At 38.5% G+C, this 16,134-nt stretch overlaps 1 protein-coding gene across 2 annotated transcripts in view; it reads right to left on the bottom strand.

The window, feature by feature from the left end:
- Positions 1-15,648, bottom strand: part of LOC131039420 (cell division control protein 48 homolog C-like) — an 82,050-nt gene extending 66,402 nt beyond the window's left edge. For both annotated transcript variants that reach the window (XM_057972179.2, XM_059213103.1), the window contains exons 1-2: positions 14,242-15,648; positions 10,676-11,295 (exon numbers count right to left, since the gene is read on the bottom strand). In XM_057972179.2, the coding sequence (XP_057828162.2) occupies positions 10,676-11,295; positions 14,242-15,085 (1,464 nt within the window). In that variant the 5' untranslated portion in view covers positions 15,086-15,648. The remainder of the gene's footprint in view (positions 1-10,675; positions 11,296-14,241) is intronic.
- Between the last annotated feature and the right edge of the window lie 486 nt (positions 15,649-16,134).

Raw genomic sequence — 16,134 nt, 5'->3', positions numbered from 1 at the left:
TTGAAGAAGTGCGAATATCATCCAAAGGTGGCGCTAATACTTCCAAGGTGGTGCGATATTTGAAGATCTATATTGAGCGAATTTGCCAAGATTTGAAGGTCACGTTAAAGGCGATATTTGAAGATCACGTCAAGGACAAAGGTGGCGAAATTGATTTCTTGAGGAGATCACGTTGAAGATCATTTGTACCTCAATTTTGCCTAGGCGATTTTGTTCTTTTTGCATTCTAGAGTTAGCTCTCTATTGAGGTATGGCGATTTGATTTTTATTGTTTTATTTATTCATCGTCATATTTTAAATTTTGAATTATTTTGAATTTTGAATTTCTAGCTCAATCGTTTTATTTTAGGAAATGATAACTCAAAGACTTATCATGAAGTTTCCTAAAATTTATCCTCTAATCTATGTTATTTATTGCAAAATCTAGCTTCTCATTATGAAATGTTGTGTAGGTATGGCGACCCCGAAGGCGGGAGCATCCACCAGTCGCTCAGCTCTCATGAAAGAAGATCAGAAGACCGAAGAAGTGGAGACCAAGATCGTGTCGAAGTGGAACAACATTGGAGATACAAACTTGGGGAACTTCAGCACGAAGAAGTTTCGGGAGGTCCCTTACATTGGCAAGCCATCACCTGTCGCCCGGAGAATAATCGAGAGTGGTATCATTAAGGCGGCCGGCTTTCCTCCAGCTGTTCAGTGCCACGAGTTGATGATCGAGTGTGCTCGTCACTATGATCCACAGTCCAGGACGATCGTGTCCAATGAGGGAATCACTTTGGCGTATCTTTCAGAGGAAGCTATAAGTGAAGCTTTCCATCTTCCAGAGCACAGGGACATGATATACAAGAGCATAGAGGGAGCCAGATCAATGTACGAAGATGATCCAGATGCTTGTCTAAGCATTATCAATAAGAACTGGCTACTCAAAAGCCGTCCCCGTCTGAGCAAGGTCCCGAACACACCGCACAGGATTGATTTCCAGGAGGAGTACAGAGATTTAATTACCATGCTCAACCGAGTTACAGGAGCCCCTCATGCCTTCTATTTTGAGAAGTGGATGTTTTACTTTATCCAGGTGATTGTTCAAGGGAAAGGTACGATACATTGGGCTAGGATGATTAGCCATTGCTTGGACGTACAGTTGAGGAGACTCAAGGCTACTAAGTCCTTCCACATGAGTTCATATGTCATTTATGCCTTGATCAGGAGTGTTGAATACGCAGGACTACCTCACAGAGGAGTGATTGGAAGAGGACCCGGCGAGGTCAGAGCTTGTGATTCCTACGCCTACTTGCATCATCCGCCAGGGAGCAACTATAAGTTGGTTAACGATACTTTCACGATGAACATCACCAGGACGTTGCAAGGTGGAATTCACAACAGATTATCTCAGGATGCCCAGGAATTCATAAAGAGGTACGGTGCTTGGTTCATTCAGTTTCCCAAGTTCACTTATATTAGAGTGCATGGATGTCCTTTACCTCCATACATGTTGCCGAGATATCCGACAGACAGAATTGTGTTACTTGAAGTAACAAGACAGTTGGCAGCATATGTGAAGGCATTCAGACACAGACATCAGAATGGAGTTCCAGTACCTATCATTTTGGGTAATTCAGTTGAGGTATGTCCTAATGCTTTACCTATGGATGACGCAGAGAAGGAGTTAGCCTTGTATTCTTTTTCATCTTTTGCTTTGAGAGAAAGCTTTGATCCACACGGACATTTAGAGGAGACAGTCGGCAGGAAGTTTAGGTATGAGTACCAGATTGAAGATTTTATGATGAATCTCTTAGATGATCTTGAAGTGAAACGGAAAATGCATTCTAGATTGCCTTTGGATTTCATCAGGAAATGCAAGATTTACAGAGTGGCCGACCAAGCTCAGGACAGTGGCAGACATATCCAGTCTTCCTATGATCGAGAAAGCAAATCAATAAGGTTGGATTGGAATGAGCCCGAGGTCGTGGATTTAGATGCTTTGATGGCACCAGTCTTGTCTTGTACTCGCAAATGGGTAGACGTACAGCATCAGAAGTTGAGAGAACAAGGCATAGCTATGTCTTTCACTTTGGAAGAAAAACTAGCCGAAGGTGGAGCTAGTGTGAGTGAAGGCAATCCTAATCCTAGGAATTCAGGTGAAGGTAACCTTCGATGTGCCAGTAAGGGCAATCTCCATTCAAGAGGTTCGAAGAGGAAAGAGAGACCTGGAAAGAGAGAGTCTTCCAAGAAGAAACAAGAGGCTAACAGAGATCGATCATCCGGTACTTCTTCTAGACCTGAGAAGAGAACAATTCAAGTTGAAGAATCCATGGAGTCGATGGTACAGAACGATAGGCAGGAGGAAGGATAGGCACAGCATGGTTCACCGAATGGATCTCTCCAAGACTATGAGTTAGATGAAGACAAAGAAGGCAATGAAATAACATCTCCTCCCAGACAAGAAGAAATAGTGCATAAAGAGATTCAAGTTCAAGAAACCAGATCGATTATCCCAGATTGGTTGAAGGAAAGATTAACCAAGGTGATCGTAGTAGAGGACGAGGACAATGCAATTGATTTAGAGAGCCTTGTTGGACGCTCACATGAAGTAACAAAAAAGAAGAAGGCTACCAAGATGTCCAAGATGATTCGAGATGAGACTGGATCCAGAAAACTGCAGATAGCTACACCGGCAGCAGACAAATATGAAGGTGAGATCCTAGCAGAGGAATATGATATACAGACTTTTGAGTTAGGACCATCCACAGCAGAGCAGACTTTAGATGATGCTACCGATTCATTTGAAGCATTGAAAGACAAGCTTAGAGAAGAAATGGAGAAGAATAGAAAGCTTGAGAGAGAGAGAGGTGCATGGAGGACATATTTCAGTCACATCAATGAACCTTTGGGACGTCAGGATCCAGTTAGATCACCAGTGCAAGCATTGCCGCTTCAATCAATCAATGAAGCAGAAAGATTCAGGAACATGGTCCAACGTACAAGTAATTGGATGGATAGATCTCATACAGTGGCTATTGAGTTTGTAACAAGGATGATGAAGATTATTCATCAAGCTATCCAGGTTCTTGAGATGATCCACAATTTGATGATAACAGTAGCTGCATTCGCCCATACCAAGGACGTTATCATTCCTGTCTTGAAAGTTATTAGACACACATCAAGGAAGGTCTTAGCACAAGAGAAGATCTTGGATGGAGAACCTCACAGTTTGTTTCATTGGTCAACCTTACTCCATATGAAGAGTGTTTTCTTTGAAGACACCAGTACTAGATGTGGCCAAGTTGAGGAGGTGATCAATCCGATCCAGGACAGAGTATTTGAGGTACTTCGTACCATTCTTGGCAGAAGGATCGAGGTCGAGACAGATGTGGATATGCAGGAACTAGAGGATAGAATCAAGATCATCTTTTGCAAGGACGCAAATGTTACAGATGAGCAGTATGATCAGATGTTTGCCACCATGCTCCTGATTGAAAGAACGAAGGAACTTGAACCTTCATGGGACGCAGCTCTTCTAGATGCATTCGATCAGGTCATCCACTTAGAGGAGAGTATGAAGAATCTTCCCGAGATTCCAATCGCAGAAATCGAAGGAATCGTTTCAAGATTCATTGCATATGCTAAGAAAGAGAATTGGAAAGGGAATAAGATTCTGGATGAAAGGTTGTTACAGATGACATGACATCTTATTTCTCATTGGTTTATGTCTCCTAGGTTTTTGTGCCAAATTTAATATTTGGCTATGCATTTAAATATTGTTCAGTAAAAAGGAGGCCATTTGTAACAAACCCTAATTAGGGTTTAGGTGTCATGATCTTGACCGTTGATCTACTTTCGATCTGGACCTTTCATTGTAACTGGGGATGCTATTTATACCCCCATTTTTCATTTCATTTGGTAATAGTTAATAGTGTAATAGTCAAGAGTTGATGTAATAGAGAAGAGAGATTAGAGTTAGAAGCAATTTTATTTTGTAGCAAGATTGAGTTTGAAGAGAGAAATTCAAGCAATTGTTGTATATGATGACTTGGAAATCAATAAAATATTGAAGTTATGGTGTTTTGTTGCAACTTTCTTAAGTTATCTTCATGGTTGTTTAACTTACTTGAATCATGCTCAATCAAAGTAGCTTGTTAATTTGAAGGACATAGTGTGAGACTTGATCTTTGGTAGGATTCGTAATCCAAACCACTAGCTTCTTGCTGATTGTAGGAACGCCTTGCGTGGTCGACTGGAAAATACTTTGAAATCCCTTAATCTTCAATCATTATTGTGTCTTGGATATGTACCTTTGTGGTAGTGCCCATGACCTTTGATGCATTGAATATCATTTTATTACCTTAGAAGATCGCACTAATTTCAATCGAGTTGTTATCTTATGGCAAAATTGAAGTTGGTTGAATCTTGCCAAGTCTTGTCCATACTAAGTCATTCACAGGGTTAGATTAGATTAGACCTCTTTCAAACCCTACTCTTTTGTTATTTTTAAAAAAAGTTTCTTAGTTTAGTAAAATCTTGAGCTTTCGGAATACGTAAGGCCCCTTGGAGGAAACAGCAAATCACATCATACCGCTAAAAGCTTGTCCACACGTAGAGACCCTACTAAAAGAACCTTGGAGTCTACCTAACTGATCCTTTATGCAAATCTTCAGCAGTTAGAGACTATTTTCTCAAGAGAGGATAAGATGCCTATTGGTATTTTATTCTGTGTATGATGGTGTACAAAATACACGTCAACACTTGGTTATATTAGAATAATTCAATTGAGGCCTAGTAGATTCATGTGGAGTTATGGGGATGAGTTTGTTGAGCTCTTGCAAAGGATTGTTTCCCTCTTTGCAGGGAGATTTGGAGAAGTCACATTTACAGTCATGGCTCTGCTTAACACCTTGGGGAGATATGTTGTGGAGTTTGATTGTGAGTTGAGTAAACTTTATTTCCTATTGCCCAGGCTTGTGATAGACAGTGGCATTGCTGATATTGACTACTCAAAGTTTTATGGGCATGAGATGCTGCATGATATTGATTTCAATCCTTCAAGATTTTTTAGTTTGACTATCATGAATGGTAACATTTTGGAGTCACAAGGGAGGTTAGTGCAGTTTTGGCATGATGTTTTCACTAATGTGATCAAAGTGGCGCAGCATCGGCATGGTAGGTTCTTCCTGAGACGAAAATGGGACCCTGGGATCGTGCTTGCTTTGGTGTGGATCACATTAAAATTTTCTGGAGTTGTGGTGGCATTGCTTTAGGACAAGCAATTTTGGGAAGGGTGGATTGTAATATCCCCTTTTCCGCTCTAGTTTGTTTTGGGGATTGTTGGCAAATTCTGAGACCCGTTGGTCAATCAGAGGCAGAATTAGGGTTTCCTATTTTCTAGGAGGATGTTTTGGCATTTTTGGTGGCTTGCATGTTGGAATTTTACAGTTCTGATTATGGATTCCTTCTGGGTTTTTAGAGAGTTTTGCAATGGTGTGACATGAATCTAAGGACTTTTCCGAACTTACTATTTTTAGTTAGTGGGGGCGAGAACAACTTATTTTTCTGGGTTTTTCTGGGTTTTCAAAGAGCCTCGCGATGGTGTGACATGCAAACGAATCCGAAGGCTTTTCCAAACTTACTAATTTTAGTAAGTTGTGACGACTGCTCAGAATGTAGTTTAAAGGCATTTGGACATGCTATTTTTAGCAGTATGCTATTTTGAGTAAGTGTTATTTTTAGCAGTGCTAATTTTAGCAGGGTTTCAGCAAGTCAATTCAGATGGCTATTTCCAACAAGTCAGTTTGAGCAGTTGGTCTTCCAACATTTTTGGAGCTATTTTGGCAAGTCTAAGCTTATGTTGCACAACTTCATGGTTGAGGAAAAATATTTTATAGGTGAATTATTTATAAGGCATGATGGACGCCTTAGAAAGAAATAAGCTAATTTTATGAAATAATTCACTTAATTACCTTGGACGCTATAACACACTTTATTGATATTTTTATGAAGTATATTTGCTACCTTGCGGGGGTCGATTTGTAGGAAAATGGTGTTTAAAGTTGGATTATAACTTAAGGCAATATGGGCGATTTATTAAAGGGGTTGCTTAAGTTATATTAAAGTCATTTTCTCAATTATATGTTGGGCGCTCACATTATGTGTTATTTGCATTTTAATAAAGTGTCTTGTCTAGGCAAAATGGGACGACTTAGTGAAGGGATGAAATAAAATGCAAATTAAAGTGAATTTGAATATCATTGTTTAGTCCCACGTTGGAGGGAAAAGGAGGTTCGATTTTGGAGAAGGTTATAAATAAGTGCCTTGGCCTTCATTTGAGACCATCCATGAATATTATAATGAAGTGTTGCTGAAATGCTGTTGGAATGCTTTGAGGAATGCTTACCTCCTAGACTGTATGCTTAACTTCTCGATTGAAAGATAGCGACTAGTTGAGATTTGGGACTGTTCTTCACTTAGAAGAATGGATGGATTCATTGCAAAATGTGTGTTCCAGTTTTTCTGATTTTGGAGTGCTATGTGTGTGTGTTCCAAGTTGTTGGTTTTGGTGTGGCTGTAGCTTATTTTCATTCATATCTCTCTGCTCGTGCGTCCGTTCATTTTGGGTATCGGCTCATTATTTATCTATGCTATAGGCGATCATATCTATAAGTTTTTAGTGCCTATCTTTGAGTCTTGAATTTTTAAATCCAAGTCGAATTTTCTGCCTGGCTGTACCCTGTTGTAATTGCCTTGGGATGCATGCAAAATAGTTTGGGGTTTGTTTGATGCGTTTTATCACTCCTAGCTTCATCGCCTATCTTCTAGTTTTCATTTGCATTTGATTTGGGGTCATTCCGTTGTGTGGGCAAAGTTGTGAGCATTTTTGTGAGTTTTATAGTTACTGGTCTATGTATATCCAACTTGTTGTTTGCATATCAGATTCTGAAGTTGTTAGTGATAAGTGTGTATTTTGGAGTGATTAGTCTTTGGTGGCTTGGAATGCATATCTTATCATTTGCAGCGATGGACAATGTTGTTCTTATTTTGAAATCTCATGCTATATATTGTAAAGTTGATTAGTAGTACTAACAGCTATTTCTTTTTGAATTGTAACTCATTATCCATTGAATAAGTGGAAGAGGCTGGCTTTGCCGCCTATCTTACCTTATTGTAATATTGTCCTCCCGCTGAATAAGCGGTTGAGTAAATTTTCATTTTCATTTTCTGTCCTCCCGCTGAACAAGTGGTCGAGTGATTGTTGCTTATTTCAGTTTCTTGGATTCTGTAATTGGCTGGTCATACCGCCATACTATTGTTGAAATCTCTATCACCCGCTGGATAAGTGGAAGGGGGCTGGCTTGCCGCCTAGCATTGTAATTTCTAGTTGATTATTGAAGCTAACAATCCCCTTATCGCCGTATGCTCTTACCTTCCCACATTGGGCTCTTGGTGATCAGAAAGTGGAAGGGTTACCTTTTAGTTGTATTTTGATTATCATTTTCTAATCCTAACGAGTGCTTGAAATGTTCATAACTGGAAAAAAATTGAAAAAAAGAAGTAAGGGGATATTTCACAAATCCACCTGTCTTCAAGGAGTTTTCGTTCCTCAAAGTTGCTATGCTGTTGAAATGTGTTGCAAAGCACAATTCCTAAAAAGTTGATTGTAAAATGAATGAAAGATGAATGAATAAAGCCTCCTCATATCTTTTTAACAACTCCAAACACTAATTCGATTTTAGGGTTGCAAGACTTTATTTAAATTAAGTTTATTAAACTTTATTTCATCTTCTTATTAACTTTATTTCATTCCCTTATGTCTCCCTCAAGATGTACGACCCCCTTAGACTCCCTTTATTATGAGAATTAAGTTGTTTTTAACTCATGTCTCTTAGGCATCATGGCACAAGGGGGGGGCCTTTATTATAATATAAAGTGACTTAATTAAATCACTTTAATTTTATTTAAATCAAACTTTAGACAATAATTTATTTAATCCAGATTTATTCATAAATCTATCACCTAGACTCCAAACTGAATGCTATCACCTATCCAAGGATGATGATTGGATGTGGCAATGCAACTGGCAATCTCCTCTTGAAAAGTAGGGATGCTCCTAAAAATTAGGAGACGATCTCAAATCGATGATAAACACTCCTAAGCCACTTTGCTACGCTCCTCGGCCCTCCATTGGTCAAACAGTCAACTAGCAGTCTCCTTTTCAAATTTAGGAACCCCCCTAAAAAAATAGGAAACTGCCCCAGAATGCCCAAAACGTCTCCAATAATCCTCAGAAGGTCACGAAACCCCCAAATGGGCTCCCTATCTCCACGTTAGCCCACGGGAACCTTGATTATAGGCTAACCCATGCTGACAACTGGACTATCTAAGGAGGGACATCACATGAAACCTAGGATCACTCAAAATTTCACACAGTAAACATAGCAAAAGCGTAAAATTTGTGATAATTCAATGAATGAGCTGATGGTCCTGCAAAAAGTTCACAAAATGGACCGGACCTATTTCAAGGGATATATGAATAAGTAGGCTACACGAATGTCTAGAAATGTGGCTCACAAGTGGGTTGCACCAATGAGAAGGAAATATATGGTAAATCATAGAATTCTCTGAATTTTTGGCTTCAATTCTAAAAGAGTCAAAAAAAGAAGAATCTCCTCCTAATAAATAGGAACTCTTCTAAAGATTAGGAAACTGCCCCAAAATGCCCAAAATGTCTCCAATACTCCTTAGAAGATCACCAAACCCCCAAATGGGCTCCCTATCTACCACGTTAGCCCATGGGAACCCTGATTATAGGCTAACCCATGCTAACAACTGGACTGTCTAAAGAAGGAACATTACATGAAACCTAGGATCACCCAAAATTTCACTCGGTAACCATAGCAAAAGCGTAAAATTTGTGATAATTCAATGAATGAGCTGATGGTCCTGCATAAAGTTCACAAAATGGACCGCAGCTATTCCAAGGGATATATGAATAAGTAGGCTGCAGGAATGTCTAGAAATGTGGCTCACAAGTGGGTTGCACCAATGAGAAGGAAATCTATGGTAAATCACAGAATTCTCTGAATTTTTGGCTTCAATTCTGAAAGCGTCAAAAAGAGAAGAATAAAACCATCAAGCTTGATCAATGCTCCTCAATAGCCATGAAAAGTCATCTTTTTTGTTGAGATGTTTTATTTTAACATTTGTCTACACTTGCAATGTTTGAAGGATGAAAACTGACTATGCAACATCTATGTTGAGAAAAAAGTTATCATTCCTTTGTGAGGGTGACTCATAATAAATAACTTGGAAAATTTCTTTGTTTATTTAAGGAATTCTATCACTTTGACTTCGCTTTACCTTGAATCAACAAAAAAATTGGAAGTAAGTGACTACTCATATTAAGAGTTCATAAATAAGTAGGCTAAACTTACAACAGATCAGATACTTAATCTGCCCAGATATTCACCCCATTTCTTGGATAAGAAAAGCACTCCTACACTATACTCATGCCAATCTGCATTGACCACAACATTCTAGCTTTGAGGAAATGTTCATTAAATCCATAGTTGAAAATCTCGGACTCGCCATGGACTCGGCAAACCAAAAATTTGGACTCGGACTCGGACTCGTGAAAGACTCGCGAAAGACTTGGCAAAAAAAAAACCATAGTTTTACAAAAAAACATAAAGAAATTAATGCATTTAGAGAAGATAAGAGCCATAATTGAAACATTACACATGTCATATGATCAACAAACGCGCAATATTTGAAATTTCATCATTCATACTCATAGTTTCAAACTTTCAACTCTAAAATGTATAATACCAAGATTTCTTCAATGCTAATTATGTTGTTATATGGAGCCTAATCAGACTCTGAGGTTAAATTTTCCCTACTTCCATCAGCGCAGTTTCCCCCTATATTTTTTGACCGGGGTTTGGGGGGAGCGCCCCCAAGTTGGGGTCAAGGGATACAGGGCGGGGTCGAGGGGCAGCGCCCCGCGAGGCCAAAAATACTTTTATTATTTTATAAAGGCGTCGGGTGTTATTTTTCTATTGGCCCACGTCCAATTAGGGTTACCCCTTAACCCCCAAAAAAGTCAAAAGGGGGGGGAGTTACGCCAATTGAAGGCAAAAAAACAAAAAAAAAACTCATTTTTAAAGCTTGCCTGATGGTTTATCTAGGTCGCGCGAGTCCGTGCAAAAGACTTGCACAAGTCCTTGCAAAAGACTCGCAAGTCTTTCAAATGGACTCGCCTCGCGAGTCCTTGGCGAGTCGACTCGTGGCTCCCGCGAGTCCGTGGCGAGTCCACGAGTTTTAAAACTATGATTAAATCCATTAAATTGCATAGGCTATATGGAACATACATATTTTCTCTTGATAAAATTTTCAATGGTCTTACATAGCACTTTAAAGGGTATGCCCCTGCCAGTGGAAGATACCTATCTTCTCATGTTAAATTTGAATCTTATCTTTACATAACAATTGAAATGGACATGAAGGTTCCTGTGCACAAAATGCTGGGCAAGGCATGAATCCTAATCATCAATCAGAACAACATTAAGTATAATATTGAGGGAGAGTTAAGTTGCAACTATGACATAAGCACTGAGAGAAAACATTAGCATTAAGCTACACTTGCAATACGATAAAAAAAATAAACACCAAAAGAACCATACTTCACCTCAAAATCTGCCATTGTAATACTAAGATTGTTCATTTCATCTTGTGTCCACGCCTTTTTCCACCATGCATATTCAGTAACCTCTATATCCCCACATTTTACGAGATTTTGAGGATTCCTGCTCGCTATTATTCTCTTTATTGCAACTGATGCCGCTTCCCTGGTTAATGCTGTCAAGTCTGCACCTACAAAACCAGGTGTGCATTTTGCAATTTTCTTGAAATCAAACGAACCTTCTAGTCTTAATCCTCTTGTAATTACTGACAAGATCTCTACTCTTGAATTTTCATCTGGAACACCTAGAACAATCTCACGATCAAAGCGACCAGGCCTTCGAAGTGCAGGATCTAGAGCATCAGGTCTATTTGTAGCCCCAATCACTAGAACATGGCCTGACTTCTTTTTAGGTGTTTCTGCATCAGATTCTTGGTCAGCAGATATCATGGTTTCATGTGATTCATCCATGCAGGTCAAAAGTTGTACCACAATACGACGCTCCATTTCCCTCTGCAAATTTTCTCTTTTGGCACTTATAGCGTCAATCTCATCTATGAATATTATTGCAGGTGCTGTTTTTAATGCTTTTGAAAACAAATTACGAATATTCTCTTCAGATTCACCTGCCATGTTATTCAATAAAATATCACAAAATTGAATCAAGCAACAGCATGCATGAGGCCAAAGTACTATTTTATAATGATATTGCCAAACCATCAGAGAAAAACCTAATAAATGACTTGGAGAAACAAACTTGCAGGATACAAATTTCCAATGTGCAATTAATTACATATAATACAGAAACAACAAGATCAAGAACATCTCTAAGGACTCCTCAATGATCATATTAAAAATGAACAGTATATGCATCATGAAAATGACTGATGCAGTGCATAAATGTCATGTCACCAAGGAAAAGGCAACAATTATCTAAATTATCCCTTGCAATGGAATTTAACTGATGTTTAGATGTGGACTAATTTTGAAAGACAGAATAATGATATCGTTTTGGATTGTTGTGTGGTGTGTAATTCACCAAATAAGCCCTCCCTTATTTACACAATTAATGTAAGACCAATACTATGGGGATGATAGACAGCCATTCAAGATTGGCTTGTCCTATAGTTAATCTGAATCATGTTTAGGCTTCAGTCGACCTTAATGGTGATAACGGCCATGAAGCCTACAAGCCATTGAATCTTTTTCATTTGTACATGATTAAACTCAAAATTCATTTTTCCATGACGACACCAATGACAGTCCAATGATGATGAAAAAAAAATTGCATATTCTAAGCCCAGTTGATACAGTACAGGCTTCAAGAGATAATGTACAGGTTAACCCACATTAATTGATTCTCAAAAGAATTGAATTTTCTTGCATTTCCCCTACTTAGTTGTACTGGCCGCCATAAGAAACTGGCAAGACTATCTTAGACCACATTCCACGAGCTTTCCCCATTCCTGCTATTAACAGACCACCTTAGGAGGCAACCTACAGTCCCACTGCAGCTTTATGTGAGGAACTCCATGGTATTTTAAGTTATTCCACTGCAGATTTTTTAATTGCTAATGCTCTCTTTTTGGTACTGGGCTTCATGAATGGCTAGTTTCTGCAATTATTGGATTTCAGTTCCTTTGTTCCCTTTCCATGTTCACGTCATAACTTATATAAACCGTACATAAACTACAGCCTAGAAACTCATTTGATACCAATCAATATTCTTACATTCACTTCACTCTCATATTGCTCCATCTATAGGAGCTATTTCATATAAAGTTGTCACATTGGGGTTAATAAGTTGTCACGGCTATCCATCACAGAACTTCCTTTTCCCTCTTGTATCTCCCAGTCACATTTTCACAGATTATCTACTACACGCATCAGTATTTTTCAATAAAGGAGTTACTACAAGTCTACTATAGATTGCATACACCTTCCCCAACATACTGCCATTCTGCCTGGGGGCTCCTGGAAATTAATTAGTAGTCTCTGGTAACGCTCTTATAGGCACCGCTCTCATTGGCACCTTCTCTTTTCCTAGCGTCCTTCCACGGCATCCAGTGTACTGCATGGGGATTGCATGGGGATGTGTGCTACTCATCCTTCATGTTCATCTTATCACTCTTCGATCGTGATTGTTTGCTAACACATACCTTCCACACATTTTCAATACCAAGCGGCATCACATGTAGTGATGACAACTTGTGGCATGCATTGCTTAGCTTAAAAAAAGGCTGGGTTTTGTCCGCTGGAATCCATGGACATTGCACCCATTTATATCCCAGATTTACCCATCCTAATGATTGTGGTACAACTCTATTACAATAGAAGCTAATTGCTAGTCGCCTCAAATAAACCATTATAGTTTCTGCTTACTACATTGCTATGCAATTCCCTTTCATAGAAGTACAAAAAGCAGACTCTACAGCCGTGCTAAATTGAGATGCCTTGCACTTTTTCTAATGTTTTTAATAGGTTATTTTGAATTCCACAAAAGGTCATACAATGTTTTCAATTAACCATATTATTTAATTCCACCTTTCACAGAATCAATGCAGTGACAATGGGTGAAAGTTGATAAAAGTTGTCCTTTCCCAGAGTTATATGCTTCAAAAAAACACCAAATACACATGCTTAAGCAACAAAAAGTACGAATAACTAAAATGCTGTATACATGTTTAAAAGTTTAGAAATCGCAATAAAATCAGTTTATTGTGTTAATTGAGAATTCTAATCTACTGACACTTTCTTTAAGATTTTTATGTGTTTTATAAAAAATGTTCGGAAAGCCTTGAACAAAAAAAATATTGTATGGTGTGGAAGTTAATGAAATTTACTAGCTCAAAATTTTATACTTCATAAAAACACCCCCTACATATGCTTGGGCAACACCTAGCATGGATTGAGAACTCAGTTTCTTATGTTTAGGGGAGAGGATCTAGTAGTCTGCACCCTAATTTCGTGCTTCTCAAAATCTTATGTGGAAATTTCAAATCATTCCCAATTTTTTACTGTAGCTTACTTGGCAAGTCCCCTGCTTATAACTAAGGTTTTAGGGCCACATCATCAAGTATGGTGCCACATCAGCATGCTTTTTGCCAAGGTGTCCAAAACAGCCCAAAAAAAAGTGAGACCAATAGCCATGCAAAAGAGACCCCGATACTTGTGCAGCGGATGTGGCATCACATGATTGGTTACTTTTCTCAACTATTGGTACATTTCCTAACAATAACAACTTTTGAGTCACAACTATTGGTGCATAAACACACAAAAATTGATATTTTATGTTTCAAACAATAATTTTTATTTGTACTATTATTGAAACAAAAAGTATCAACAACCCTCACAACAATTGATACATGCTCAGCTAATAATGCTCTTCCCCTATAATTTTCAGTTTCTTTATGTGTTTTACACGAAATAGATGATGAAATAAACATAAATAGACTATTGTAGAAACAGAGACCAATCTTTATTTTCAGATGGAAAAAAGGTTTTTTTTTTTTTGGAGAATTTAAAGAAAGTCATTCGTCCAAGATTAGACGATATCCGCTACGGAATCGTACCTGATACTCCAGAGACCACTTCCGTAGCCGAAATTTTGTAGAAGGGAACACCTGCCTCGTTGGCTATGGCATGAGCCAATTTGGTTTTCCCACATCCAGGCGGCCCGTGCAACAAAATGCCCTTCATGGGCTGAACTCCCAACCAAGGATAAATCTCCGGATGAAACAGAGGGTAAATAATCTCCATCACTTCATTGATTACTCCACTCAACCCGCCTAAATCTTTAAACATCACCCGACTATCAAACCCCTTGTCTTCCTTTTTAAGCTTAACTTCAAGCCCTCCTTGAGATTCTTGCCTCTCCTTGGAATTGCTAACTATTCCATCCAATTCATTACCATTTTCACTACAAAGTTCATTGTTGATATCCATCTTAGTGTTCTCCTGCGTGCTTTTAGTTGACTCCGAGGGTTTCGGAGGGGAAGCATTAACATTGGCGCCGTAATTTGTTCTCAACACAGTGTTCATGAGACCTGGGAAAGATGTCGGGTTCAATTCGAATTGTGACCCGTTGCTGTCGCTTTCTCGTGATGATGATGCTTCCTCCTCCTCCTCATCTTCCTCCTCCTCCTCTTCCTCCTCTTCATGGAGGCTGTTGCACTTTCTCTTTTGATGATTACTGTTATGTTGGAGGGTTTGGATGGCGCGGAGAACTATTTTACGAAAGGGGTCTTCTTTGTGACGTCTGTACTCGCGGTAATTTGTTCTGAGATAATTAACAGTGGCGTCGAGGTCGTGGACGTCGTGGTTAATGGCGTATTGCTCAACCCTCGGAAGTATCAGCCTATCGAAGAATGAACGATGGACAGTGCGCACCTTAGGACACCTCGTTTTATGCCTCATTATGATCACGATGCTCAGATTACAGGCAGCACAGAAATGATAGCCCTCGAAATCCCGATTAACCTGTTTCCAGTAGCCTTCGATTATACTCTTCACCTCTGAATACTGTGATTTTGAAGTGTAGCGAGCTAGTCAACTAAACACAAGGAATTGCATATGAAAAATATATGTAAAGGGCTTCGGCCCTAGCTCGTGCGATCGTGCTTAAGGTAAATATAAAAATATATATATATGTAAAATTAAATAAATGTTTTATATATTATTTTTGGGGAAACTTTCAACAATATTTAGACAACCTACAATCCTTCAGATTCCCTATCCAGTGACCTTGAAGTCTCCTAAGTTCAAGATTTCCTTTAGCACTCCAGCACTCCAGATCCAGCCAAATTTGGTAACAAAGAATGTAAATAGTTTCAATCCATACAAAATCAAGTTTAAAATTTGCCTTAGTATTCAATATTTCCAATTTTTCAGAGTTGTTTCTGATTTTCAAGCACAAGCTACAAGATGTTAAAACAATATCTTTTTAAGAGTGTTTAAGCTTTCACGATCAATATTTTTTGATGGATGTTCCGCATTCTAAAGCAAGACCTCAAATATTCTAAAACATTAAGAGTGATGGCTGGATTTTATATCAAGGTTTTTGGTTCATTCACATCTTCTACAAGACACGTAAACATGTGGAAGCATACACAAGGCACGTGGAGTGTTTTTAATGTGGAAATTCCTGAGTTAATTACACTTGTGTAAGGATGCTTTAGCAAACAAACAACACTCATATCCTCAAAAAAGCTTACAAAGCTTATAAATGTAAGCATGCACGGTAAGAAAATTCATATATTTTTTATGGTGTTGACCAAGCAAGAAGCATTTTTCTTATGTATAAGGGAGGTTCATTATCAATGATTTTGAGGACTTCTGAAAAGTATTTTTTGTTTGTGCTATAAGTCTGCCCTCTTCAACTGGTGTTTTTATTTTTTATTTAACATTATAATATTTTTTTTTTAAAAAAATTGTTGTTCAACCATAGTTTTTTGAATTTTGAAAGA

Source organism: Cryptomeria japonica, chromosome 10, assembly GCF_030272615.1.
Source record: "Cryptomeria japonica chromosome 10, Sugi_1.0, whole genome shotgun sequence".
Lineage (NCBI taxonomy): Eukaryota > Viridiplantae > Streptophyta > Pinopsida > Cupressales > Cupressaceae > Cryptomeria > Cryptomeria japonica.
This window is presented reverse-complemented; position numbering and strand designations above follow the sequence as displayed.